Here is a 27165-nt window from a genome sequence, read left to right as displayed (position 1 = left end):
GGGAGCGAATGTCGATATCAAAATTCAAAAATATGAAAATTCCCATAAATATATTTTAACGAATGGCTAAGACCACGACCACCACCATACAAAGTTAATGGCCATCGAAGCGCGTTCCGCCTTAGTAGATCAGTTCATGCATTGAACTGCCTTGGCTAGTGTCGCGATTTAGATCATGTACCATGGGAGGACAGCAGAGTAAAAAAACTCAAATATCTTTACGTTATTAAAAATAGATTCAGTCTATTAGTCTGTACGTTTTTCTGTTTGTAGAACAGTATGCTTGTACAACAAATCTAGACCAGTTTTGCTCTTGCCCAAAAGAAAACTGTCAAATAGTTCAGGTTTACTTAAATCACTTCTTTCTTATGTAAGGTCCATAGATGATAGATGAACAAACATAATATTCTATTCCAAAACTATTGAAAAATATTGAAATTGATCAATATATCGAATATCTCAATGTTTTAATAATTGGTAATAGATGCAATGTGCCTGCAACTATATTCTAAATCTAGGATTCCAATAATATTTTTGAGGAAATTTAATTCAGAAATTACAGAGTTGTTTTGAGCTGGTTTTATACTTTTTTTGACTCATTATACTTGATCCACTGTCTAGTTTTTTGCTTTTGTTTGTTTGTTTGTTTTTCTTTGTTTGTGTGTGTGTGTGGGTGGGTGGGCGTGTGTGTTTATGGTATACATAGTTTTAAGAATAGCCTACTACTTCCATTATACAAACTAAACACTAATTTTTGTCATTTTTGTCCTTAGGTCTTGCATTAGTTTTCTTCCATTTTCTTAGTACTTTCACATATGTCATATGGAACATAAAGGCTATTTGTTTAATCTTCTAAATATTTCCCCAAATAAATAAATAAACATATCAGTGTTGCAGGCCTTGCATAGGTGCACTTTGCCATTTCTGTAGCACTTTTGCTATTTTCTGGTTGTCTATGGTCGGTTTATATTACTCAAAGTTTAAAATGTTTGTAACAAGATATGTCTGGTAAATATCATTTTTTACCAGCACCTCCACTAAGAGAATACTATTATACATAAATAGTTTCAAGAGTATAATAAAAATCACATCACATCAAAACAAAGCCTTTTCTTCAGTATATTTCAGGGTGGAACACTAACAAAAAAGGAACAATATACTACAACCTCTGCAAATAAAACTTAAAAGTGAAAATGTTAGAATACTTTTTAAAATAAAGGCTGAAAGAAGTTCACAGTGTAACACATAAAACATCTTTGTCAATATACAAAAAACAATTTTCACCAAAAATACTGCATCTGGGTTAAATGAAAACAACCTAAAAAGAATTAGGAAATCTTTTCCCAATAATGCTTTGTCATTATATGATGTTTGACTGTACAATGTCTGCCAGTCATATTTCTCTCACTTTTCTGTTCTGCAATATTTGCAAAAGATAATATTTGCAATATTCTGTTACAGACATAAACTAAGAAAAAGTTTGCTTTCTTTTTATTTGCTTATTGGTTTCTTATTTTTTTCTTTACTGATATATTGTTTATTCTTTCTTTCTTTCTGTTATACTTGTTTCTTAAGGCCTGGATGTGCTACATTACAATTACTTGTACAGCAGGAATGGTGTTACTTTTTGCTTAAAACCCAGTTTGTGTGGTCAGCCTGAATAGAAAGGCAAAGACCATGCTTTCCTCAAGTCTGAATAAGTATTTATGAAAATATCATCTGTATATTTCTGCTCCTGTGTCTAGCAGAGTGTATAGAATATATATTCACAGAACAGAACACAAAAGGAATACATTTTAAATCCAACTATTGCTTGCCTTAGCTGACCATCATGCTGGTTGCACTGAATATAAAATAGTAAGGGCTTAATTAGTCAATGTAACAAAGTACTGCTTAAAATACTGAATATCAAACGAAAGAATCTTTATTCAGATATCAGATTAAATTTAGGGTTGTGGCTATGATAACTGTTAATAGATGGTATAATGTAAAAAAAGGCACAAAGGCCAAGAGAAGAAAGCAGGGAACGGAAAGCATTTGACACTTCAGCACCTGTGCATGAAAAGCTTACTAGAAATGATATCTCTACCTAAAATATTGTTGTTTCTGGTTTAACTGCCATGAGATTGATAAGAGCAGATCTTAGTCATGAATGTTCATTCAAATGAACAGGATTAGTCACAATGATAAGTTTTTAAATTAACAACAAAGAATGACAATAAATTAGATCTGCTGTCCAGCTCTTAAATCACTACACAGTAATTAGCCAAGGAAAGTAAGTATCTTGGTAAAAGATTATATACACTTATTCCACATATATGTTGAAGCAACATATACTGCCTAAATAATGTGACAGAATTGTTACACTTAGTAAATGGTAAACATTATGATAAACATTTTTCATTAATGTTTCATTAATTTAATGGATTCCCAATTTTCATTTTATAAAAAAACACTAATGTTCAATGTTAAATACTAAATACTGCCATTTGAGCCCCTGTTGATATTGAAGATGTGTATCATAAGTAGTATCATAAGTAGATAGGATCTTTAATTTGTAATCTGAATTTGAAACCTAAAATAACCAATATGACTGTAGGGGTGAGACTCAGAGGAGAGGCTTCAAGCCTTTTAAACAAGCTTGGCATATTACGCATTTACAGCTGCAACATGCTTGCATTACATAAATACCATATCTTTAATCTTGGAATAAATAACCATGCATTAAAGCCACAATCAGGCATTTCAGAACAATATTTTTTGTAAACACTGAAGCAAGGACTTGGAGGGCATGTTCAAAAACGTCTAAATGCAAGAATCAACAATCAACAGTAAATGAAAACTAGCATTTAAGACTCTTAAATGATTTGACTGTAACTGAATTTTGTTTTGGTCTGATATACAGAACATATAGAAACCATCATACAACATCAAAATCCTTTCCTTTTGTCACATTATACCATGAAAACGAAAATAAATGAAGTCTGACTTTTTCCAGCTTTGTTTAGACAGAATTACTCTCATCATCAAAGTGAAAATGACACTTTTAAAAAATCTGCTAAATTCTTATAATGTAATTAGTAAAATTACTGGTTTGGATAAGTTACCAGCCTATTAGAGTAATCATTATAAAATTGATCGGATACAACTAATCACCTTCCAGATCACACACCAGGCTAATTGGCCCACACCTGACATCAATTGTAGCGGTCTTGATTACTTCAGAATAAATCCAGTCATTCTTTGGAAATTCCACTACTAGCAGTGCAGGATAGTACAATTCACCATGGTTGGAAAGCTGCTTTCTGTGATAAGAATGTGGATAGGCACAAGAGAAGGATACAAAAAATGTTAGTAGCTTTAACTATCCCTCTGATTATCATTCAGAGCATATTAAGAAGTGGAAAGTGTATGGCACAACCAATACCTTGCCAAGGTTGAACTGTCCCTCCAAGCTGGATGTCCAAGCCAGGAGGACATGGATCAGGGAAGCTACCAAGAGGCCAATGGCAACTTTGAAGGACCTACAAGTCTGTACGCCTGAGATTGGTCGATTATGTCCATGTGACAACAATCTCACGAGCTTTTACACAAAGCTGGCCTGTATGGCAGGGGTGTAAGAAAGAACCCACTCCTGAAAATGTACAGTATGCTTTGCCAAGGAACACTAGGAAGATTCTAACATCATGTAGCAAAAGCTTTTATAGTCCAATGAGACCAAGATTGATCTTTTTGGACTGAACTCCAAGTATTATGTTTGGTGAAAAGCAAACACAGAAAACCACCAATGATACACCATACCTACCATGAAGCATGATGATGGGGATGTTTCTCTTCACCTGGAACTGGTCAATTGGTTAAGAATGAAGGGTAAATGGATGCTGCCAAATGGATCCAAATTGTTGTAATATGTGTCCCTTTGCTAGACAGCTGAAGATGGACAGGAGATTCACCTTCCCACACAAAAATTACCCTAAACACACCACCAAAAAAAAAACATAAGAAGGTGAATGTCTGATAAAAAAAAAAAAAGAAATCTGTGTATGGGCTTAAAGAGGGCAGTGCATCAAGTCACCTCAAAATTTGACTGACCTCAAACAGTTCTGCAAGGAGGAATAGGTAAATATTCCCCAATGTAGGTGTTCAAAGCCAGTATAGACATTTCCAAAGAGACTGATTGCTACAATTAAAGCAAAAGGTGGTGCTACAAAGCACTAAATCAGGGGACTGATCCCTTTTCCAGTTTTTTATTTTTTATGTACTTTTTCAGAACTGTTTCTTTTTTTTCCCCTCATCACTTGAATGTTATAAAAAGCTAAATGCATAAATAAAGCTGGAGAAATATATTTTATAAGTTTTGACTTCAAGCTGTAAGACAAAAAGCAGTGACTATGTCAAAGTGGTATAAAGGGGTCATCTTTAAATATCAATATTTATAATTCAATGTAAATATGAATTCTTTCAGATCCCTGGTTGTGGCTTTAATCTTTTATGCTCAGGTTACAGTATGTATTTGTTAATTATAGAGGGTAGACATGTCCATTATCCAAAATGTGTTTACATTTTTGAGGATGACAGAGGCTGAATATGTAACATGCCTAGAATCAGAATTCTTTAAATAAAAAATAATAAAGAAAAAAACACTGATATAAATATGATTTAATTTGAAGAACACCGTAGTCCTTAGATAACAAGCCCGTTCGGGCAATAGACATCTCAAAAGCAATAGCAATAACGTGATTAAACAAAGCTTATCATTTCTAAATGTACCTCAAGCTTCAGGACTGACTGGGAGTATATACACCATGATTAATCAACACTGTGATAAGCCATAAACATTTACATGGTAAATACCAGGTCCAGTATACTGGCAGAACTCACAATGAAATTTTACCTGTCAAGATTCCACCTCAAACTCCTCAAACACACGAGACAATACACATATACAAGATGCACCTCACTCTTAAATTAAAAAGTATAGTTCTAAGTCTAATGAAATCACAAAGATGAAAACTTTTAGAATGAATGGTGAAAAATAAATATTTTGTCATGAAATATACTTGAATTATTTTCTCAAGCTATAAAATATAAATTTGTTCTTAATATGTTCAGAAATTGCAAGCTATTTAAATGGAATCTGTATGAAAAAGTCACATATTCTTTATAGAGTTTAAATCTATCTAATGTGCTTTCTTCATATATGTAAAGCAATAATATGCATTTTCCATAATTCAGAGTGCATTTATATTTTAAAAATATACTGTTTATGTAGGCCAGTAGGTCATTTAATATTCAGTGAGCTTGGTTTGCTATAAAGGAATGGAAAAAAGGGTTTTCATATCACAAAAATTGTTTTGTCTGTCAACTATAGAGTACAAGTTCGATTCCAGCTACAAAAAAGGGCACACAACTGAACAGAAACATGGTCGTGTTATGATCAGCTCTACAAGCACTAGCCCTTTTGAATCACAGAGATCTGACCATACTAGTGTGACAAAATAAATTACTTTATGTCTGTAATGTTAAAAAAAAAATCTTTGAGTAAATATTTCATTCTTTGCTGGCATAATGCAGTGTGTAGCATTTCGAAACACAAAATTTGGGAGGGAAAAAAAAAAGTAAACTACATTGGCCTTGACTGAACATACTACATTCTTCATGATACAGATATTCACCATATATTCACCACCTTTCATCTCTGTGTTTTCAGAATGTGTGTCTTGTGCACTTGCACTCTTGCACTACTAAATCACCTTTATAGCACACCTACCAGTGTCCTGTTTTTACTGCTCCACACTCCAGTTGTGATACACACATCAAAGAAGCTCAGCTGCACTTACAGGGATGTCAGAAGACACACAACACAGAAAAAAAGTGATTTGGATTTGCAAAACAACTGTCAGAAAAATAAAACTCTTCACAACATTCTTCCACAATTCTAAAGTGAACCTGATGAGTGTATGTACAGGATTCCAGAACTTAGGCACAGAGGATCCATTCTTCACCACATGCCTTCCAAGATCCATCTCCTCTGGGGGCTCATTTCAGTGGTTTTAATTCCAGAACTTAAAGAGCCTCACCATGTTCAGCAACACCCTTTGGTTTTGGTGAAGCAAGATTTGTGTTTGTGACTGTTTTCCCAGATTTAGCAGGATTTCGGATTAGCAGCTAAAATGTGTCACATTCTTCAGGAATGTCACCTCACTGTTTATATATATATATATATATATATATATATATATATATATATATATATATATATATATATATATATATATATATATATATATAAACACACACATCTTAAAACATGTCTCAACAGAGACACTGTTGCGAATACACAACACCTGGGTGTCATACTGTTGACATGTACACATTGTTACAAGTCACAGAACTTGCAAGGACCATATCTATGTTGTAATCTCTAAATTAATGGGGTCTCTACTTTCCTTGGTCTCCTTCTTTTCTGCTTTATCCCATCCAATAGTGTTTCTAAACCATTCCTCCTGTGTTCTGTGGCTCAGGCATAGGTCTCCCTGACCTTGAGGGCCACTAGCTCAGAGTCATTTATATGTTTTCCATTCAGGTGCTCGCTGGTGCAGTCATGGTGGAACGGGAATGCAGGCACCTCTGTGATGGAGGTGGTGGTGCATGAAGTAGAGCGCATGGAACAGTGTTCACGCCGACGCTGACCCCACTGTACCTTGTACTGCATCCACTGCCTCTTCAGGGTGGCCTGAACCTGCAAGGAGATACACCTCAACTGGTTATGTTCTGCCAGGGTGCATTCTCGATTCTACAGTACACAGACAAAACTTTAAAGTGACGATAAGAGTTGTGCCAATGTCTTATCAGTGGCAAATAAGTGTAGTAAACATATAAAAAGATTTTAAAGTGTACTTTTGAAACATTTGTAGTACCTAGTTCTAATCACTGTTGATACACATTAAGCCCCTTATTAGTTTTTTCACACTCCCATTGTTGTCCAATGTCCTTAATAAAAAACAGTTCCTTCTAAGAAGGGAAGAATCAATTCTGATGTGCATAATTTTAGTGCAAAACAAGCAGATTATGGAATAAGTCTGCTGGGGGGACCGAGGAAAGCAGGTTTGATGCATGTGCCATGAGAGGGAACAAAACCAAACATCAGGTTCAGGCAAACAAACATACCCACAAAAACAAGGTATGTCCAACGTATTGTCCTCATACAAACTCGCCATTATCATGTGGTAGTGCACCTTCCCTCCTATTGGGATCTGTCTATAGGGTCAGTCTTTTATCCAAGCCGTTTACAAGCTGTCTGTAATGATGATAAGAGCTGCCTGGTTATGCACAAGCTAACAACTGACCCATTTTTCAAGAACAAAAATAATTTTCCATGTACAATGACTTATCTGGACCATGATTAGCCCTGCTGATTCAGTGCATTTATATCCATGCCTGGAACCATATGCCAAATATTCAGAAGCAGCTGTGGTGTTTGTGTGGTTATCTGTATTATGCTAGTTTAGGAACATGCAAACTTCAGGTGTGGTAAAATTCATGTGGTTGGCTAGGATTGGGTGCTGTCCTCATACAAACCCTTGCCTTGCTGAGCACAAAGAAAGTGACTCACGTTGAATGAAGATGTCAGGTGTGAATTTATTAATGCCCAGGCAAAAGTGAGAGCTTTCTATGATGCAATCATAAATTTAGACAGCTAACTTGGAGAAATTCAGGGGCTCATTGTCCAGAGGACATGGTTCTAGTCAGATTAGTTGTTCTGATTTTCTGATATTTTGTGGTTGTGTGTGTATCTGTTTGTGTATGCCTGAACTTGTGTGACAATTTCATTCTAAGGGCTCCAATAAAAATGTCAACATTTTCAAGCAGTGTTCTACAGCATTGAGAGAAATTTGCCATTAATGATCTTCTCTCCTGAAATGTGTCATTGTTCTTCCTCTACTGAGACTAAAATAAAGAAAACAATCTTTAGACATAATTGCTACAGCTAATCATTGTGGGAAAATGTGGCCTCAATCATATATGAAACAGTGTAAACAACATGACCTGGTATTACTGTAAATATTTCATTTGCAAGAAAAGACACTCTCAGCAATGACATGTTGCATTTTTGTGGTGTAATATGTACCCATTTACTTATGTTTAATTTTGCAAGTATAAATGGCATATAAAGTCCTCAACAAGCAGGACATACAAAGGCACTGCTGGTGAGAGCCTTATGGCAATCTACCAATATTTGCAGAGCTGAAGAGAAGAGAAGAAAAAAACTAAACAAAAAAAACATTATTTAGACAGAGTCAGTGGAAGCAGTGTAGCTTTCCGAGGAGAGCAGCTGTTGAGGGGGAAGACAGATTCACTATTTCTAAAGTTCAGTAAGGCTGAAAAGGCAAGATAATAATTCACATAATAATGCTTTGCAAACGATCTCCAGTCAGTGCTGATTTTTCTGCCAAGCCCAAAAGCAATCCATCTAATGCAAAAACATTGCAGCAATAAGTATGAAAGTCATGATGCTGTATACAGAGTTATAGAGAATATCTACAAAGGTTAGTGATGAAGGAGTGGAAATCATTAGTAATGTTATGTACCACCACAATGAGAAGTGAAGAAAAGGTTTTAAATATGGGATTAAAATGGGGGATTCCTTTGGGAAATAGGTAGCTACCCTGTTAAAATCTATAATTTATATGCAGAATAGTTTTACCATGCATTTAAATCCAAACTGGGGTTGTGTAATTGTCCATTAAAAAGTCCTCCTGTAAATGTTCCAATGGGCTGTTGCACGCAAAGCACAGCAACACATTCCTCTGTCATCAGCATAAAGAAGCATTTTATTTTAAACTGCTGTGCTTTTTTTACACGTCTTGACCATGACCATGCCCACAATGCAGTGTCAGAATTTCATTTGAAATTGCATTTAAGGGCATTGATGCGCCTAGATCATCAATGCTTACCTCTCCGTTGAAAAAGCAGAATATTGTTGCCACCAGCAATCCCTTAAAACAAAATGAATCACAGAAAAACAATTAGTCATTGTGGTCATTTTAACACTCTCATTTAGTTAGTAAGAGAAATATAGCTAAACACCTAAGTCACATACCTGGTAATGGAGTAATATGTGCATGATATAGTCAAATACTTCCCCAGCCAAACGATTCTCTGGCCTCCAGGGAAATATGACAAACTGGATGCCTAATAAAGGCACAAGAATGAGGGTGGCTCGCACAGCTTTCATATACATGTTGGATTCCACACGGTGGGTGTCCCGGAGTTTCATTACCAAGACCCGCACAATGTTCAGCAGAAAGAATAGGTTCACCTGTGACAATGAATGATAGAATATTTCATTTGTATTTATCAAAGAATAGAATATTTCTAATAGCAAATAAGGTAATTACCATGCTCTGTTTAGATTTTAATTTCACAAAGGATAGTTTACATAAAGCTTCATCATCTATGAATAGCAGCCCTTTACAGCAGTAGTTAAAATGCTAATCAAATTTTAATGAAGAAACACTAATGAATCAAAACTGAAGATTCCGTATGTTTAGCAGCAATTAGGCACTTACATAAAGGTGAACATATTAGAAACATCTTTGAATTTCTCTCAAAATTAAATTAGTTAATCTGGAAAAAAATGTTAACTAAAGATATATTCATTACCAGTATACAAGTATATCCACATTCAGGGTAAGTGTGTGCCTTTGTGATGTACAACCGCACTCGGGGTGAGTGTGGGGCTTTGTGATTTGTACACAGTCTCAAGGTGAGTGTGGGGCTTTGTAATGTATAACCACACACAGTGTGAGTGCACGGCTTAGAGATGTATAACCAGACTCGGAGTGAGTGTGGGGCTTTGTGACATATAACCAGACTTGTGGTGAGTGTGGGGTTTTTTGACAAGGTTAAAGACTCACTAATAAAGCTGCCATGATAGGTCCATGAACCACATACAGCAGGTGGGTCTCCACACTCATCCAGCAACTATTCCAAAAAGACAGGAAAGCTGGTGTAAAACTTGCTGCTGAGTCCCGCATGTTTGCAGAGTTTACAGCATATGGGCAGGTAACATCACTCACTTGTCATCAAAATACTTTTTCCTTGCCACGGCATGGATTGAGGCAGGCACCAGGGGAAATCCTTGAAAACAGCACGGTCATATTATTACATAGAAATTGGCACAGTCATATTATTACACAAAAAAAGCACACAGATTATAAATACATAGAAAGTAGGTCAATGGGTATATTTTTACACATCAAAACAGAACAAAGAAATAAAATGTTAGTATGATTGATTGGTGTGACTTAGTCATGAGTACTGTTAAACTCTACACCAATTAAGTATTAAATGTTTGAAGGAAGACATTACATAAACAGAGTTACAAGCTCCCAACATAAATTATTATGTTAAGTTTAACGCACTAATAACATTTAGCTGATGCTTTTATCCAAAGCTTACAACTTGAGCAGTTAAGGGATAAGGGCTCAGGGGCCAAACAGTGACAATTTGCTGATGAGGGGGCTTGAACCAGCAACCTTCTAATGATTAGGCAAGTACATTAACCACTGAGCTACCACTGTCACTCAATGCAATGTAACATTCAGTGTAATCAATGAGCAATTTCTTCTGATTAATCCTGTTTCCTCCTCATCCATAAGCAATTGCATAACAACATTTCTATTGGACTTTTACTGAAAGCATGGGCCAAGGCCAATGAATCTCCTCAGGCCAGTTTAAAAGGCAATGAGGCCTTTTGGCAGACTGGCAATAGATGGTGAAAAGCTGACATCTGTCCCTCTAGGAAACTGCTAGAGATACTGTCCAAGGTTATCACACCATCTTTAATACTTATTTGCTATTCAAGCCTGCATTATCTATTTAACGGGTGTGCCATAACCTCTTGGCTTCTCTCACACTATAGAACTGGAGAGCCAACTTGGCTTATATCTCTGGCGAGTCATCATAATAAAACTGTCAGTGGTAACAGTGTAGGAGAACCAGGAAGAGCAATGAAGCTTGACTTCTGGAGATGTCACATCTACAAGTGTGTCCTGTTTCCCAGTTATGGATTAGCCAATTCTATCAGTGGTGTATCAAGGGTTTACAGAATTGACGATTTTCTTTCTGTGCATTTTACAGAGATGACACAAAATCTGACACATCAAGACACTGCAGTAAATAATTCGTTCCACTTTCTGTCTAAGGATTTTCCCAAGTTCACTGGAATCTCACTGCCATACCATAGCACAGAGGTACAGTGGATCACTAACTGCCATTGACATACAGAAAGAAAATTAAGACATGGTCCTAGAAAAGACAATGTTGTCTGAAGCTAACAATTGCATAACGGCAATTAAAATTTTGCAGAAATGGGAAAGGGGCAGGATATGTGAGAGCCAGTTGTGGTGTGACGTGCAGACTCACCCCAGCCCAAGAGGTAATACCAGTGAAGGTGCTGCTCCTCAGCAAAGACAGCCACCACAATGAGTGTGTGCAGATAGATCCCTTCACACAGCATCCAGAAATAGTTACAGCCCAGCATGTACATGTGGAAGAAGTGCAGAACTTTGCAACCAACCTACAATGGCAGACAGAGAAAGGTAATGGAGAAATGAGACCTTAAACCCACAGCAGAAAGTAACTCCTAAACCAAGTCTTCAGTTTCCCTTTAGTAGATGGAGGGCTGTTGCAGGCATGTTCCCTTTCTGACTTAAGTCCTTTCAGAGAGTCATTCTGACAAGTTTCCATTACAGCTTTGAGCAGTAGGTGCATCAGTATGTGTTAACTTGATAAGGTCTGCATCTATCACTGGAAAGGTGACTAACAGAAAGTATGGTGGTGGATGACACAATTACTTGACTGTTGCCAAAGTTTCCCCACCATAAAGCACACAATCTTTATCTAGAAAACATGTTTTCATAATTTTTGTCATTTTAATTTCCAATTTAACCATGGCTACTTTAAAGGCATTGTAATTGTTAGGAAGTGTTTCAAGGCAGATGGAACTTTTATGTGAAAGAAGAGCAACAAGCTACCTTCAGAAAGAGTTATGGCAAAACTCCATAAAATTTACAATGAAAATGAGCAGACTTTGTATTTCTGTGTCCTATATCTATGTTCATGTTCCCTTAAATTGTCAAATAACATAGACCATGGAAGAAACATTTCTTTGACCCAAGGCTCCTGGATTATGGTGTTCTTCAGTGAGAATGTGTGCAGATATAATTAGCGAATGCTGGCAAATGTCTCAGTCCCAAGCTGTTGAGGCTGCGAGCCCCAACCTCTACCAATACCTGTCCAGCACATCATCCCAAAAAATCATTTTGGAATATGCTCAGAGCTCTGTGACCTTCTGCCTGCTGCATCCTGTTGACTGAGAGCACAGTTGCATACATTCTCCCCAACACAATGTGCAAGGGCACATGTACCATTCACACTTCTTTGAGTACACAATGCAGTATAATTGAGTGTATAGAATTGAGTAATACATAGGTTAATACTTGTAGGCTTAATGAAAGATTACACAGATCTATAACCTTTGAATTTGAGTTTAAACTGGTCTGACTATGGTTTTGACTTGAAAGCTGGAGATGCATTCTCCCCTAATCATTCAAACTTTGAAATATTCCAGTTGGACCAAAAACTAAAGGAGCTTGTTCCTGTCATAGAACAAGGATGCCATGAATTATGAATGGAGAACGCTGTTGCCTCCTAACAGAATGATTATGTTTTATCAAGATATCTACAGATAAGACAGAAGGTAAACAAGAGTGATAGCTGACTGCAGAGTTAGAGAGAATGACAAAGAAGTCTATTCCTCAGAAAGGGTGTGAGAGTATATGTAGATGGTGCAAAACAGAGCACAAATTTGGAGAGACAAAAGATTAAATCCAGACCATGCTGATTTTAGTAGCTGGTCTCTGCAATGTCAATTCTGTGCACCATTTTATTTACATGATGGATTCTGATGGATTGGATCTTGCTCAGAGCTGTCTTCTGGTTCAAAACTACAATTTATATTACTTCAATTTTTCTGCATATAAAGATATTTCATTTTGGTTCAGAGCACAGCCTGACCTCGTCATGCATTATATGTTGTATAGAGTAGCACAGTGTTGACAGTTTCCTTGAAAGTTATTTTAATACAATTGAACTATGGCCCTAAATTAACACAGTTCGCCTCTTACACACTAGACAAACTCTAACACACAAGAGAAACATTCCACATAGGCAGATTTAGGTGTTCCTTAGTACACAGCTAGTGAGAGAAAACAAAAAGAAAGTCAAGATCAAAAAGCTTTTGGTCTGGTGGGCAAATGTACTGTAATATTTGTGTATTTTAAATGCAAATTTACTAGTTTACCTTGATGAAGCAGTGTAAATTACTGAACACATTTGTTCCTTTTTTTTTTTTTTTTTTGTTGCACCAAGTATATATTATATGGATATCTTACCGGGTTCCTCTCCACCACTTTAGGGTTGTTAACCACAAATATGAGGTTGATAAGAGTGAAGGCTGAGTTGAGCACATAGGAGCAGAAAAGATTCTTGTGTAAGGTTATCCTTTGGCAGCTTATACTCCTAACAGAAGAAAGACAAAAGTGAACTGTGCAATTAATTATGCATGATTCATAATAAAACAAAATATGATAGAAGCACTACACATCCACATAAATCTAGCTGCCTTACATTTAAGTTGTGTTTATGTATCTTATAGTTTTTTCATTTCGCTGCCTAACTTCAGAGCCTTTTGTGTATAAAGTTAATTACAGTATTAACTGTATTACACACTGTTCCAGTGTTAAATAGTGAATTTTCAAGGATGAACTATACTATTTTGGATTCAACCAGCAAACCAGCAAACCACAGGACTGCTCCTGGCCTCTCTTTGCCTAATGGGAATGTTAAATGCTGTCAGTGTTTTTTGTTTTTTTTTGTGTGTGTGTGCAATCTGCCATTATTATTTTAGGATTTTATTAGATGTAATGACTTGACCAATGTGACAAAAAAAAAAAATTCAAACATAGAATTCATATTAAATATATTGTTAATGTCATTCCTGTTTAGTGCAGAATGTTCAGTTAATGAACATGATGCACTGTAGATTCAGTAGAAGAATGGTTCTGTTTACATTTTCTTGTGCAGATATAAAAACAGAGTAGAAATAATAAAAAGCTATTCAAGTGTTGAGTAAAAATTGAGTACACAGGGGCTCTTCAGTAATCATACACTGGAAGTTATTATTTTGTTCTTTTCAACTACTTTTCAACTTACTAAAATGTATTTTGTTAACAAATGATTAAGATGTTTTTTTTTCCCTAATTAGCAGAGGGGGAGTTTCTAAGATGTACAAGTTCAGTCTCCGGGAGACTGGTGAGTTGTTTCATATATATTTCAAAATAACAGCAAAATTAATGTATGGAAAAAGTATTTCAAAGATAAATTTAAAAATAAATTCTCCACATTAGCAGTTATGACTTTCACATAAGTTCACCCAAATGGGCCACAAACGCCACTGGGATCAACTGCCTGGTGTAATACTGTTCTTGAAAGACTGGCAAAACCTGAAGGAAAAGAGCACTCATTTTCCAAACTCACACTTTTCTAACCAACATTTCTTGGTGCTGTTTAGGGGCATAAATAAAACTGCTGTGTCATGTCAGATTCCTTCGTGAACACCACATCTGGATGCAATGGAGATTTATGGAAATTTATGGAGATCAAACAATAAATATCACAACCTGATCATAAAAGCAAACTGTTCTAACCATAAACATCCAGCATCATATTTTGAGTTCACATATTCATTACCATTTCACTTAACTTTTGTGATTTCATTTGTGTCATCGAATTCTTTCATGTTATAAACCAAGTACAATTTCTGAAAATGTAATGTCATAGCTAAGGCTGTACTTGTGTGTGAATGTATGAGTTGGAATTCATGGGCTAATAAACTGTGTGAGCTATTTTAACACCCCAAGCCCTGTATGTGGTGTTTAAATGGAGTTATGCAATAACTGACATTCAGGAGAAAGTCCATGCCTAGCTAACATCCTTTTACTACAACTTTTCCTCTTCCCTCTGAGCCAGCTTTCCCAACCATTCCTGTTTCACACACTACCTCCTCCCCATCACCTCACTGTTCTCTATGAGCCCATCACACCTCTCTGGGATCTACAGCAAAGCAAGAGCGGTTTGGCCTATTAGAGCACAGCAGAAGAGCAGCAGTCCAAGCTCTCACTGAGTTTGTTCAACCTCGAACAGCTCCACAATTATTCCTCATACCACAACAATCAGATGAAGGTGTGGGCTGTGCCCACAAATTACAGCTATAAATATGTCAAAGCACAGTGACATATTTACCTTATGGAGTATGACTATGGATTAATGCATTAAAATTATTCCATATTCACTCCATGTTTTCAAAAATGGATTCTTATTTTACCTAATTATAGTGTTTTTCAATTTATTCTACATCATTCAGTGATAAGATATTGTATGTGAACAAATTAGAGAAAAATGACTAAGTGTTTAAAAAAAACTGCGTTTGCTTTTGAAAGAGCAAGAGGTTCATTGAAACCCTGGCAAACAGAAATGCTCAGGTAATGAATATGAAACTGTGTGTGGTTTTGTGAATGTAAATCATTAGAATGTAGATATGAAATATTAATATCATTATAGTCCTGCCTGAAGGAAGTACTGGAGGTCCATTATCAGGACCCTCAATAGTCTTTGATGTGCTTGATGTTTGTAGCTTTCACTCAGCCCTTTGAAGTTGAAATCTAGTTATAATCCCTTGTTGACTCAAAAAGAGCTCTTTAAAATAAGCAAACAAATAAAGTTTAATGTCGACTGAAAGAATACAGCTGTACAGCTACATGCTGAACATGGCAAGCAAATGACCGATAGCCATCAAATGCTGCAGTCAGTACAGGGAGCTCTCCCTGTGACCTATTCTTATATGAATCCACCCATGGATTTGAGTTTGCTTCAGTGAACTTAGCATAGTTAGAGGGAAACCAAGTCAGCATGAAATGACCCTGACAAAAAAAAGAAAAAGAAAGAAAAAACCTGTCAAACGTTTAGGTGCCGTTTGGCTTACAACATAGACCTGGTTAGCCAGACTAATGAATATCAAGCATTAGCAGGGAATAAAACCTGAAAATGGAAAGCAGTGCTCTCAGATTATAGTCAAATGGGTTGAAAAAGACTAAAGAACATTTAATCTATCAAAGTGTAGTAAAACCTGCAGATCATATTTACAACTACTTTCACAAATGTTTGCTCTAGGAACTTCTGAAAAACATGACATCAGTCTTAGACTACCTTACAAAATATCGGCCTTTTCTAACTAAAAAGGTAGACTTACTGAATAGGTCTATACGTTGTGTGAAAAAAAGTAGGACAAAAATAGAAATAAGCAGTTCTTCTTGGCTTCACTGAGATAATCACCTCAGCCAGATTAGTTTTTCCCTTATTTAGAGCATAACACATTAACCCTCTGTGTGCTAATTGGATTGCTGTAGTCTCACAGTGCGAGTGGACCTTCACTAGAAACACATATCCATCTTTCCCTTTCATTTTGAACGGACCCTGCTGATGCACAGAGTGAATAATAGTACCCTAATAAATTGCTCTGAAAGGTCTGTGCAAGGACTCATCACTTAAGCAAATCTCACACACCTCACTGAACCCAACTCCATCATCATTAATAATGACAACTCTGACAGATAACAAATTACATTAGAACAGATGAAACACCATGAAATGCTGTTCCAATTCAGAATTGATCTTAGTGGGAAAAATAGCATAACATGCGGCATTGATTATTGTGAAGTCTGCAAAACACACCTTTTTGAAGCACATGCATTTATGTCATTTAGCTGACACTTTTATGCAAAGGGATTTACAATTATGACTGAGTACAATTTGAGAAATAGAGAGTTTAGGGCTTTGCACAGGCACCCAACAGTGGCAACTTGACAGCAGTGTGGCTTGAACTGGCAACCCTCTGACTACTAGGCAAGTACCTTTACTACTGAGTTTCCTCTGCCTTTAACTTACCTGAAGTAAAAGAATATAGCCAGAGAGATGAGCAGAGATGCACTAGATAAAGCGTGACCCACGAGAGCCATGTAGTACAGAATGTAAGCCATCTGAAAAATACACAGAACACTACTCATTCTGTTCACCAGACATGAACGGCCTCCTAGAGGAAGAGTTTAAGATTTTTTGTTTCAATTCAAAAGGGAAAAATTCTTATTTTTCCAAACACAACACTGAGCAGTAGGTACAAGGCCAAAGAAGACAAAATGACTTTGGAGTCATTTAAACTAGTAGCCCCCTACACTCCTTCTCTTGGCTATGCTTCTTCTCAAAAGCCCCACAGGTACACTCCTCCAGACTATTAATAGAATACAAAGGGAACCAAGTGTGTTTGCTTCCATCTGGTCTTAAACCATTGATGTTTAAATTTAGCAGATTTCTGGCTCTCCATATGTGACTTTCAGCCGTCTTTAGACGTATGCACATTTAGGAATATTTTTAATGAGAAGAAAGTGCAATGCAAACATTTCCTTCACAAACATTCACATTCACCTTATTCTGCGCTTTCACTTTATTAAAAAAATAAAAGTTGTCACAGGATTTTTTAAATAAAGTTACTTTATTTTTTATTTAGACTAGGGGATTTATAGTAAATTCTACTGATACACTCTTCACTCATTTCCTACCTTTAACTTGTCCTTAGTGTAGGCAATGCAGAGTGTGTAGTTGGACCAAGTCCTGTTTGTCTCAGGGTGGCGGAACCAGTTTCCAGTCACATCACAATATTTTGTGGCCTTTTCTAATAAAAATGAGAGAAGTTATCTGGCAATTATCCTTGGCTTTGTGAGAGATATAATTCCTGAAGACAAGTCTTAGAACTTTCTTTACAGAGAAACCTGACCACATAAACAAGAGATTTCTTTTCTCACATCAGATTAAACTATGATAGATTAAACTATGATAGACAGAATATAAGTAGATTGTTCTAGGGAAACAGGATACAAATTCTAACTGTGGTATCTTTCTTTCTCTTAGCTCTTACCTGTGGGGTCAAAGTCAGGGAAATAGTTGGGGCAATTCTGAACTGCATACGTTGCTGCAGGTGTGTCATCCCAGCACAGCCAGCCATCCCAAGTACGGTTACAGTATGGACCTGAAGTTTGCATAGAAACCATTCTGTATTATAGCCAAATATAAATACTATAGCTAGGTTTAGATCAATTCCATTTTAATTTAAGTAAATATAATTCAACACAGAAACTAATGTTTCTTTGAAGTACACTGAATTTTAGTGCATATAAACAGTACACTTAAACAGTACTACAGCATTTCACTACCTGATTTGTTGTACGGCAAGTCCCTGTTCATTTTTTCAAAACATTTATATTGACCATCGATTATTTTCTTCCTCTCTTCTACTTTCTGTGTGGCCACAGGACTGACCAAGGTCTCCACTGTGGAATCAGTCTCTAATTCTAAGACACCATAAGCCAGCCCCTTCTGTGAAAGGAAAAAGCCATTAGTATTGGCCACAGAAACAAAGAAAAACAATTAAATATCACCAAACTCTTTAGGAAAACTGACCACAATGACTGAAGCATTATATTACAATTACTACTTTTTGTAATTCAATGTATAAATTGGTGGACTACTTTGTAAGACAAGAACAGCTAGACTTTAAGTAGTAATTAATTTAAAAAGCTGGGAATAATTTAAAATGTTACCTTTAATTTGTCCTTTGACAGCCTGAGACAGTGGGACCAAGTTTTATTAACAGAGGGACTATCTGCCCAATTACCAGTTTCATCACAATATTTTGTTATTTTTTCTGCACAAGGGGAGAAAATGAAAATGCAGTCATTCATCTTATTGAGACTCCACCACAAAGCAGGCAGTGAGATCAATTAATGTATTAGTACAAATCATTACTGTTAGTCAATATATATAAATGACTAAGTAATCTGTTATGGACTATTTTTAAAAGAAGAGGGGCAATATTTCAATGTATCTCCTGTTTGGTCTTCTAATGTCCCTGTAATGTTTTTAATACAAGAAGACTGGAGCTGCTATATTTAAAACAAATTGTGATTTTAGGTACAGTACAGGGCTGCTTTAATTCAAATTATGTTATACATATAATGGAATATTTTTCTACAAGAAGAGGTTTCAAAGGCTGGTGTGCTGTTGTTACATGTCTTATATTATGCTCAATTACAGAATACCCCATCCTAAAGATGAGATTGTGGTTTAATTTCATTACATTCTAAGGAAAACAAACAACTGAATTTTGGTTGTTTATGTTGAGATATCATGTTAGGAGATAGATCAAGATGTTCTCACCAGCCTCTGTTAGCCACCATCAGCCAATTCATTGCTTTCAGCTCTCCAAATAAAGCCCATTCAAGCTTTCTCAGAAAAAAGATGGGAAAAAGATGTTTGTTCTTTTTCTTAAACAGAATTTCATGGAAGCTACCTGCCCTAGACTGGAGCTCCCATATTAATTCAGGTAGAATTTCAGAGGCTGATTGAGAACAGACTCTCAAACAAACCATCTGTCTAAGACAGTTTAATAATCTATAGGATCAAGTGGTCACATACTGAGAGGGTATTCAGATGGGCTGCGTGTTGAAAACTTTGTGAGTCTTACCTGAGGTGTCGAAAGCTGGGTAGGCTGGACAGCTCTGAGAAGAGTACGATCCAGCAGGCGTTTCATCCCAACACAGCCAGCCATCCCAGAACCTGCTGCAGTGGGAGCCTGGGAGACATGCAAAAGGAAAACAATTAACAAAAAGCTAAACAAAAGCACACATTCTTTCTCCAGCATCTGCATAACTTCACCACCAAATTCTCACTTCCTCCTAAATAAAGGTTCAGCTCATTAGCTTGAACAGAAGTGACAGCATCATGTATGCTACCTATTTCTAGCTCTCTGACACACGTCTGACATTTAACACAACGGGAGGGATATAAAAGCCCCACCGCCTGCCATTAAACTTACCTGTTTTATTGTGAAGCACGTCTTTGCTCAACAGCTCCAAACATTTATACTGAGACTCGGTCATGATGTGCCTTTCTCCCTCCAATCACCCCCATAGCAGGAGTGAGAGAGAACTCTGTGGTTGTGGATGGCTTTAGGCTCAGCTGCCCCAACAGTAGTCCACACTCTGTAAAAAGAGATGCACTTTTAAATTAAGCATAGCTGATTATACGCTGGATTCATACTGACTATAGAAGATATCACAGCCATACCTGACACACAAAATAGGAAATAGTTTTGAAATACACATTAGTATAGCCACAAAATACACTCTTTCACAATGAGTTCTTTATGCACTAAAGGGAACATATGGCAATCGACTTTGAAATTTTGAGGCAACAATTTCTGTTTATAGGTAATTTCACACTTCAAAGCCACTTGAAAAGGATGGCTAAGTGTGATTGTAGAGATAATCATGTGGTGAGAATGCTAAAGCTCAACCTTGTGTGGTTCAGAGTGGTTTCAAATCCAGTCTGAACTCCTGTAAAGCAGGCATATAATACTGCTTCTGTGGAGAAAAATCAAGATTCAAACAGCATCTGCAGCTGCTATATCACTACTATGAGTCATCACACTTATAATACTGCAGAGAGACAAGAGGCAATTGAAAATAAACTGATATTTCCTCCTCTTAATCATCAAACTTTAATGAATTTCACATTAATTCACCACAAGGACTTGGAGGGCCTTCCCTGGAGGATGCACGTGTTGCAACAGGAAGAAAGACACTTGAGTGCAGTGTGTAGTTCTTACGTTACACATTATAACATGCATTTTAACTGAAACACATCTGAGAGGCCTCTGATGTCCATGTAGCAGTTTAGCAGCCGTACATATGATGTCACTCCAAACAGTGAAGTAAATGACGTCATACATACGACCACCAGGCCACCACCCACGTCACTTCAGAAATCTGTTTCCTCTGCAACCGAGCCTACTTCTCTTACCTATTCTGCTATTGTGGGCAAAAATTGTTTTAATGAAGTATATTTCCTGGCAGTTGTCACTTCACAATAAGCCATGAATAACAATTCCCATGAACATTTCATCAGATAATTTTTTTTGTTTTACATTTTAAGTTATAGCCCACCATGTGTATGCCCACTCATGTCTTCCAGGTCCTAAAACACCATTGTAGTTGCCAAAAGTAACAACTAAAATGGAAGCATAAGGCCAAGGGCACTTTTGCAAGTGGTTTTCATGAAATGATGTTTATGAGCTAGCAAACATTTAGACAACTGTTGAAAAAGCACTTTGTGAAAATTATGGCAAAAAAAAGAACTAAGAGGGGGATTGTAAAAAGCTCAAGTTCACCCTTGATGCTAGAGTGTAAAACTAAGTGCTGAATTTAGTGGATTTAGCTTTTTGGAATTTCTTTCAGAATGTAGTGGAATTAAAAGTATTTCTAAAATAATAGTAGTTGTACTTGTCCAACTCTTAGTATGGGGAAAAGAGGGGTTTTTTGGCATCCGTCTTAACAGATGTGCAGAGCAGTATTTATCTTTAATTATAAATGGAAAAACTATTTCAGCCTGCAGGTATGTAAATGCAGTTTCAAGTAGTTTAAAGGGGACACATACCATAGACAGATGACAGTAACAGAAGCCCAATAAATAATTCTCACACCGACATAACAAACATGATAAGAAAAGCACACTAAGCATTGTGCAGTAAAATAGAAGAGGATAAGTAAATTCACTTGACATTTTGGGCGATTGTTTGCCTTCCTGGCAGATCACTGTATGTTAGGATGTCACAATGTGCTTATTGCACATGAAGGGCTTTACATACCTACCTTTCATGTTCCACACTAAACCTGCCTACATCAGCCTTGATGGCGAACAGCAGGCTATTCTGTTTGTAATTAAAGATATTTTTCTTTTCCCTCTCTCTCTCTCTCTCTCTCTCTCTCTCTCTCTCTCACTTTGCGACACCTCCTTTATCATTTTGAAACTGAACAATCTGAAGCAATTAGTCTATAGTACATTATTAAACTCCATCAAATTAATCTCTTTCCAGCCACTGATTTTCAAGAGTGAAAATGGAAGGAAAAAACTCTTCAAAATATAATTTATTAGTTTTACATATGCTGTAATTTAGCTTTAGCTTGAAAGGACGAATAAATCCAGGTAGGCTGGGCCTGAAGGATGTTAACTGTGTGAAAAAGAAAAAAATTACACAGCTAATGTGCATTGCTCACATATAGTACAAGCACCTACTGCATAGTAATTTTACAGCAAGTGAACACAATTAGTTTATATTAAACTGACAAAACAATGTCTTTCCATACTAACCAACACAAAAGACATCAGAAGCCAGGGGATCCCTTGCCAACTCATGCTCTCTGAATCCATCTTTATCTGAAAACACAAAAGGAGAATAGTAAAACAGCTGCTTCTGTAAACAATCTTAAAATAGCCAGAGGTGTGTGAAAGATGTTATATCCAGGCTTACATAAAATGCTGACATGTTTAGCTTTGGCTCAACACAACTTTCATCATTCCTCAATGTCATGGCTTTTGCCAAAGGGATTCCAATGTTGACTGTACAGAATTTAAAGAGAGAGAGTGGTGAGGGAATCAAAAATACTAGTCTAAGATTGTATATAGTAGTCTAAGATTGTTAAATGTAATTTGGGCTTTTGCCGGTTGCCTGTCAGACTGTTATTCCCCATTGGTCTCTGTATACATTCTCTGTGAATCCGCTTTTTGAGCCAATTTCAGTTTTGTGTAACCAGGCTACCCCTGCGCCTGTACGCTCTCTGCAGCTCAGACCCAGCAGGCAGCCGCAAGTCCTGAGGAAAAGCCTCTGATCCATTGGATCCGCTGTGACCTGAGCCAATAAGGCCCATAAACAGCAGCTGGACTCACTTGTTCTGCTGCTTGGGCTCACTGTGAGACCATGTGTTGTTATCCATAATATATTCTCCATCTTTACAATCACATGATTATTGCTATCACACCATCTTTGCTATCACACGATCTTTGCTATCGCACCATCTTTCCTATCACACGATCTTTGCTATCGCACCATTTTTGCTATCACGCAATCCTTGCTATTTGTAGATGAGATGACACACTTTGCAGTCTCTTTCAAACTTATGAACAAGAACTGTAAATGAAATGCTGGCATCCATGGGCATAAAAAGCCTGGATTTTAATTCTGACTAACACGACTTTTAGAAAGCAGTTCAGCACGTGGAATGTGTCTCTCACAGTGACAACTCTGTTGTTCCTGCAGTGACGTTGTTGTTTCTCTAGAATTAAAAGTAAATGAAAGGATACTTTTCAAAGGAGGTTCCAGCAGTGTCTGAGTGTCTTAAAAAACGAGACAGGGTGAAACATACCACCCCTTATATTTAACGTGAAACAGAGAACAGGCTTCTTGGCTGGCTAAGCACAGAGGAAGCAGTACAAAATGCCAACCTCCACCACTCAGCAGGTCCAACGAAGCTGTCAATCATATCAAATAGCTGTGCACAGAGGCAAATGAGGCCCAGTGTATCAGATACACCTTACCTGAATGGCACAAGGTTTAGAAAGTGGAGAGAAAATGGTTGTCAAGTCAGTATTTGACTCACCTTTTATTTACAGGACTCCCAAGTTCTTTGTTGTCTACAAATGTCTGATCCACTGTGCTATGCTACACTTTTTTAAGTGCACTTCTTAGTTTAAGTAGACTCTTGTGTTTCTGAGACCATTTAATCATATCCCTGTCTATGAAGGTTATTCATTAATGTTAAGCAGTGTTTTTTTTAACATGCCCTGTAAATTACATCGTGCTTTAATGATTTCAGTGTTAAAGCCTGATAAACGCAGTGGGTCTGGCAGCAGAGACAGGGCTAGACTAAAGACACACAAACAAATGAAAAGCACACCGGGAGCAGGAAGGCTCCTGTAGGTCATTTGAACCTTCCCAGTCTTTTTGTTTCTGCTTGCCCTGTTCATTTTAGCCTGTAGTTCAGGATGGGACCTTTTTAGGTGAACACTGATGCTCTTTATTACAATGTCCTTGGGGGAGGAGAAATGGCAGTATAGCTTGCATCCGTATAATTTGCAATTTATGAAAATGAGGCATAAATGAATTGCAAGACATTAAAAGCAGCATTAATGCACCAAAGCAGAGAGCCCAAGCAATAAGTTTTATCAGGAAATGATGCATCTTCCCAAGTCAAAAGCACTATGCCAAAACCATAAACATCAACAACAGCATGCTGTCTTCACGCTTTTTCATCTAGCACATGCATGCTACTTCATATTCCTAATGTGCATTTTCTACCTGGATAAAACTGCCCTTCCAAAAAGCACCATCATGGATGCTACATAGTGGAATGTGATACCTTGTTGGGAGTGTTCATGAAAAGCTTTGCCTCTCCACCCATTAGTGATGCTGCTTCAGTCCCAAAAAAGTGAGGTTACAGTATAACATCTAGTCATTAGCTGCCTTTAACAGATACATCATGTATATAGCCCAAAAATGGACCCAAACAATCTCAACAAGTGGACAGAAAAATGAACTCAATGGAGTGTAATTCAGCAGCCACTTAAAAAAGCCCAATTACTACACAGGCAATGTTTCACTTTCCCACCAAGGCCCCACCTGAGGGATGGACATCCTCAGCAGTAATGCAGATCAAGTGCAGGCTCATTCAGCATTAGTGCAGAGATGAGCCACTTCTAGTGGCTTTCCAGGACCTTTTGAGCTTCACTTTGTGGCAGCACTCCCATTGGGCTTTTCGGATAGAATGGCTTCTACTTTTGGATCAGCCCATGTCTCTGTCAGATGAGTTTAGCTCATGGAACTAAGTGGAGATGTAGAGAACTGAGGGCTAACTGCTCGAACCTTTCAATGGCAGCTATTGGAATTTCACATTTCCTGTAGCCTTTCTAGCCTAGAATGTGACACATGATTGACTAGTTGTCAAGTTTTCCCATTAAACAAAGGCCAGCTATTTCTTGGGTTTCAATGGCCTAGGGTTAATCTGGGACTGTCTGCATGCTGAGTTATCCAAAATGCATTTCTTGTGACTAATTTTCCTTCATCACTGCTAGCACACCTTCAGGCCTCTTTTGAGTATTGTGTCAGCTTCATTTAAAGTGATGAGGAATTCTATCATCAAGCTGTCCACCATCCATTTTGATCCACAATGGATATTCACATCGCCTATTAGCTGATGTCAGATACAATTTGACAAAGATTTCCAGAAACTGATGCTGAATCTGAGACTGAATCATCATTTTTCAGACACAGGCATGAAGCAGGGAGACTCTTATTAAACCTGGCTGACATTGCTCTATCTTATAAAGAAAAGGGGACAGTTGTTTGTTCATGTTCATACAGTGAATTTCTGTGTCTTATTTTGGCTCAGTGACAATGAAACTAACTTTGGAATCTAATTTAAGGCCAAATTCATATCAGATTATCCCTTTTTAAACATAGTCCTACCATTTAACGTGACAAGAAGTAATTGTCTTTTTGGCTATTACAGAAATCAGAAGTCATAGTTGTAGGTCACTTGAAAGTTACAGCCAAAATAAACAGAACTGTTTGAGACATTGTTAGGAAAAAACAATGTACTGTTCAGTTTCCAAACTACAAGGAAGATTACAATATTGGACTGCAAAGATTAGAAGAAAAGATGTTGAATATATCAAGAATACTATCCAGGGTACAGGTATGGATGAAGACATAAAGTTTTTGCCACAAGATGAAAACCACTGGACAGACAGGCTCACTTATGACAGAAAGGCCGGATTACTGTTTGCTGAAAAGTACATTAGTCTCTGAAGCTCTAGGACAAAGTCTTATGGACAAATGGACAGATGTGATAAAGATTAACCTGTACCAAAATGATATAATAAGGAATGTGATGAGAGAAAAATGGAACGTTACATGATCCAAAGCATATTACCTCATCTGTGGGGAAACGATGCATTGTATAGTGTGCCGTATTCAACATATCTAGATTTCTAGTTTTGGTAATTTAATATGCTTGCTCCAACATTTTTTATGTAAATTGGCACTGTATTATCATATGTTTTATAATGTTATAGAACAAATAATTATTGCTCAGTGTTCTCATATACTTGGTCTATAGTATAAATTATCTTGCTGAAACTTTTATGTTCGGTCTTACTCCATCTCTTGCACACTTGCCCCTAAGATAACCCCTAAAGTATAATCTATTTCAGGGAAAAGCCTGCACCTCTCTGCTATGCCAGGTCTGCTTTAATGGAACCTGCCTCCTCTCACTGCCTTCCGATTCACAACCCTGTTCTTCCTCTGCAAACAGAGCCGTCTGCCTGGATGGGTTGCTTTTGTATCTAATCTGTCTCAGCCGGTCCAGCCGGGCCCGAGCCGGCCAGGAGCCACATGTGCAGCAGTTGCACTCAGCTCACACTGCAGTGCATCCTGCACTTTGCCTCTGATTGAAGGAGAAGAATAGGAAGCAGGGAAAAGGAAAACGAGGCGTGACGGCTGTTAAATAAGAAACGGGACCTGCTCCATGATGCCAGTGTCCTCTCTGCTTTATGAAGCAGACTGATGGCCTCTGATTAAAATACAGAAAAAAACAGCAGCCAAAGCTTCAGTTAGAGGGTACTAATCTTTAAGAACCTCTACAGAATCTGAAGGGCTTTAACAACCCCAGTTGAACAGAAACACATGCTATAATATGGACTTGTAAGACAGATTGGGACTTTTTATTGGTCAAGGATGGCTTGTAAAGAATGTAGAATAAGCTCATTTTTTACACTTAGGGGTTTAATACATTCATTTATAACATTTTTTGCTGTTCCTTTAGTTGAGCACAGCCAACAGCCTTTGTGTAAGTCATTTCAAAAAGGTCATGTATATATTCGAGATTCCATCTTGAATATATATCTACTGAGCAACAATAAATATGAGGTGAGCAGGTATGAAATTTCATCATACTGCATTTCCCTATCCCTGTGGATCTGCTAAAATGAATATGAAAGAAAGAAAATAATAATGATGAATTTGAATGAAAAATTATGCCTGACTAATGCACAGTATTTCTGTTGGTTTTTTTTCTTCTCTTATTTCACTTCCTGCAT

At 37.1% G+C, this 27165-nt stretch overlaps 1 protein-coding gene and 1 long non-coding RNA gene across 3 annotated transcripts; both read right to left on the bottom strand.

Annotated features, from left to right (window-relative positions):
* Positions 1-1118: 1118 nt before the first annotated feature.
* LOC118241800 lies at positions 1119-3973 on the bottom strand. The gene is made up of 3 exons (XR_004776361.1): positions 3806-3973; positions 3428-3601; positions 1119-3305 (listed from the first exon to the last, which is right to left on the bottom strand). It is a non-coding gene; the product is annotated as an uncharacterized LOC118241800 (long non-coding RNA).
* Positions 3974-6301: 2328 nt separating this feature from the next.
* Positions 6302-20204, bottom strand: calcr (calcitonin receptor). 2 transcript variants are annotated; one of them, XM_035528880.1, is made up of 14 exons: positions 20051-20204; positions 19700-19807; positions 18777-18880; positions 18390-18552; positions 18095-18205; positions 17739-17851; positions 17071-17162; positions 13461-13587; positions 11431-11584; positions 10083-10143; positions 9921-9987; positions 9104-9322; positions 8958-8999; positions 6302-6742 (listed from the first exon to the last, which is right to left on the bottom strand). In XM_035528880.1, exons 1-14 carry the CDS (start codon positions 20112-20114, stop codon positions 6521-6523), a joined length of 1647 nt encoding a protein of 548 aa, XP_035384773.1. In that variant the 5' UTR covers positions 20115-20204; the 3' UTR covers positions 6302-6520. The 2 variants fall into 2 exon arrangements, with proteins under 2 accessions (XP_035384773.1, XP_026867916.2); XM_027012115.2 differs by lacking the exons at positions 18777-18880; positions 19700-19807; positions 20051-20204 and having other exon boundaries at positions 18095-18228; positions 18390-18419.
* Positions 20205-27165: the final 6961 nt, after the last annotated feature.

Source organism: Electrophorus electricus, chromosome 8 (genome assembly GCF_013358815.1).
Source record: "Electrophorus electricus isolate fEleEle1 chromosome 8, fEleEle1.pri, whole genome shotgun sequence".
NCBI classification, from domain to species: Eukaryota; Metazoa; Chordata; class Actinopteri; order Gymnotiformes; family Gymnotidae; genus Electrophorus; species Electrophorus electricus.
This window is presented reverse-complemented; position numbering and strand designations above follow the sequence as displayed.

What these genes read in the sequence shown, in the direction of transcription:
- calcr (XM_035528880.1), bottom strand. Translation starts at nt 20,114, where the DNA reads ATGACCGAGTCTCAGTATAAATGTTTGGAGCTGTTGAGCAAAGACGTG. An exon ending in AAGTGGTGGAGAGGAACCCG is followed by an intron (nt 11,585 to 13,460) that starts GTAAGATATCCA and finishes CTGCCATTGTAG; the next exon opens with GTTGGTTGCAAAGTTCTGCA. An exon ending in ACATATTACTCCATTACCAG is followed by an intron (nt 9,000 to 9,103) that starts GTATGTGACTTA and finishes TTTTGTTTTAAG; the next exon opens with GGATTGCTGGTGGCAACAAT.